The sequence below is a fragment of the Pezoporus flaviventris genome, unplaced genomic scaffold, assembly GCF_033815535.1.
Source record: "Pezoporus flaviventris isolate CSIRO_AGI_PZ_B2104156 unplaced genomic scaffold, CSIRO_AGI_Pfla_v1 ptg000765l, whole genome shotgun sequence".
Taxonomy (NCBI): Eukaryota; Metazoa; Chordata; class Aves; order Psittaciformes; family Psittacidae; genus Pezoporus; species Pezoporus flaviventris.
In genome coordinates, this window is record NW_026893310.1 from 1 (window position 1) to 1,368 (window position 1,368).

General features: G+C 74.9%; 1 protein-coding gene across 1 annotated transcript; it reads left to right on the top strand.

Moving 5' to 3' along the window:
• Nucleotides 1–218: 218 nt before the first annotated feature.
• Nucleotides 219–1,368, top strand: PURB (purine rich element binding protein B). The gene has a single exon (XM_061444290.1). It carries the CDS (start codon nt 234–236, stop codon nt 1,248–1,250), a length of 1,017 nt encoding a protein of 338 aa, XP_061300274.1. The 5' UTR covers nt 219–233; the 3' UTR covers nt 1,251–1,368.

Below are 1,368 nucleotides of genomic sequence, written 5' to 3' on the forward strand. Positions count from 1 at the left end.
GGGGGGCTCTGCGCCGCCCGGAGCCGTGAATGACAGGCGGGGCTGGCGGTGACGTCACGGCGCCGGGCGGGGAAGGGGGCGTGGCTTGTCGCAGAGGGCGCGCGGGGACGCGGTGGGCGGGGCGTCGGCGCGCGGAGTGCGGCGGTGACGTCACCCCTGTCGCAGAGGGGCGGGGCGGGGCCCGCCGGAAGCGGGGCGGTCGCGCGCGGAAGGGCCGGCGCGGGGCGGACAAGATGGCGGACGGGGACAGCGGCAGCGAGCGCGGCGGCGGCGGGTTCGGGACCGGGCGCGGCGGAGCGGGAGGAGGAGGAGGAGGCGGCGGGTCCGGGGCGGGCTCCGGCGGCGGCGGAGCGGGGCCCGAGCAGGAGACGCAGGAGCTGGCGTCGAAGCGGTTGGACATCCAGAACAAGCGGTTCTACCTGGACGTGAAGCAGAACGCCAAGGGCCGGTTCCTGAAGATCGCCGAGGTCGGCGCGGGCGGCTCCAAGAGCCGCCTCACGCTCTCCATGGCCGTGGCCGCCGAGTTCCGCGATTACCTGGGCGACTTCATCGAGCACTACGCGCAGCTCGGCCCCTCCAGCCCCGAGCAGCTCGCCCAGGCCGCCGGCCCCCCCGGCGAGGACGGCGCCGGCCCCGGCCCCCGCCGCGCCCTCAAGAGCGAGTTCCTGGTGCGGGAGAACCGCAAGTACTACCTGGACCTGAAGGAGAACCAGCGCGGCCGCTTCCTCCGCATCCGCCAGACCGTGAACCGCGGGCCCGGCGGCCCGGGGGGGTTCCCGGGCGGGCCCCCGGGCCTGCAGAGCGGGCAGACCATCGCGCTGCCGGCGCAGGGCCTCATCGAGTTCCGCGATGCGCTGGCCAAGCTCATCGACGACTACGGAGGGGAGGAGGACGAGCTGGGCGGCCCCGGCGGCGGCGGCCCCGGAGGGGGGGGGCTCTACGGGGAGCTGCCCGAGGGCACGTCCATCACGGTGGACTCGAAGCGCTTCTTCTTCGACGTGGGCTGCAACAAGTACGGGGTGTTCCTGCGGGTGAGCGAGGTGAAGCCGTCCTACCGCAACGCCATCACCGTCCCCTACAAGGCTTGGGCCAAGTTCGGCGGCGCCTTCTGCCGCTACGCCGAGGAGATGCGCGACATCCAGGAGCGCCAGCGGGACAAGCTCTACGACCGCCGCGCCGGACCCCCCGGCCCCGGCAGCGGCAGCGGCGCCGGCGACGACTCGGACGGCGACGACGTGGACGACGACTGAGCCCCGGATCCCGCCGCCGGCCCCTTCCCCGACACCCTCGAATCCACACACACACCACCCCCCCCCCCCTTTCCCGGAACCGACACCCCCCCAACGCCACCGGAGAGAGGGAGAGCCC

Bases quoted from the DNA above. Each gene is read 5' to 3' on its own strand.
- PURB (XM_061444290.1), top strand. From the start codon at position 234: ATGGCGGACGGGGACAGCGGCAGCGAGCGCGGCGGCGGCGGGTTCGGG.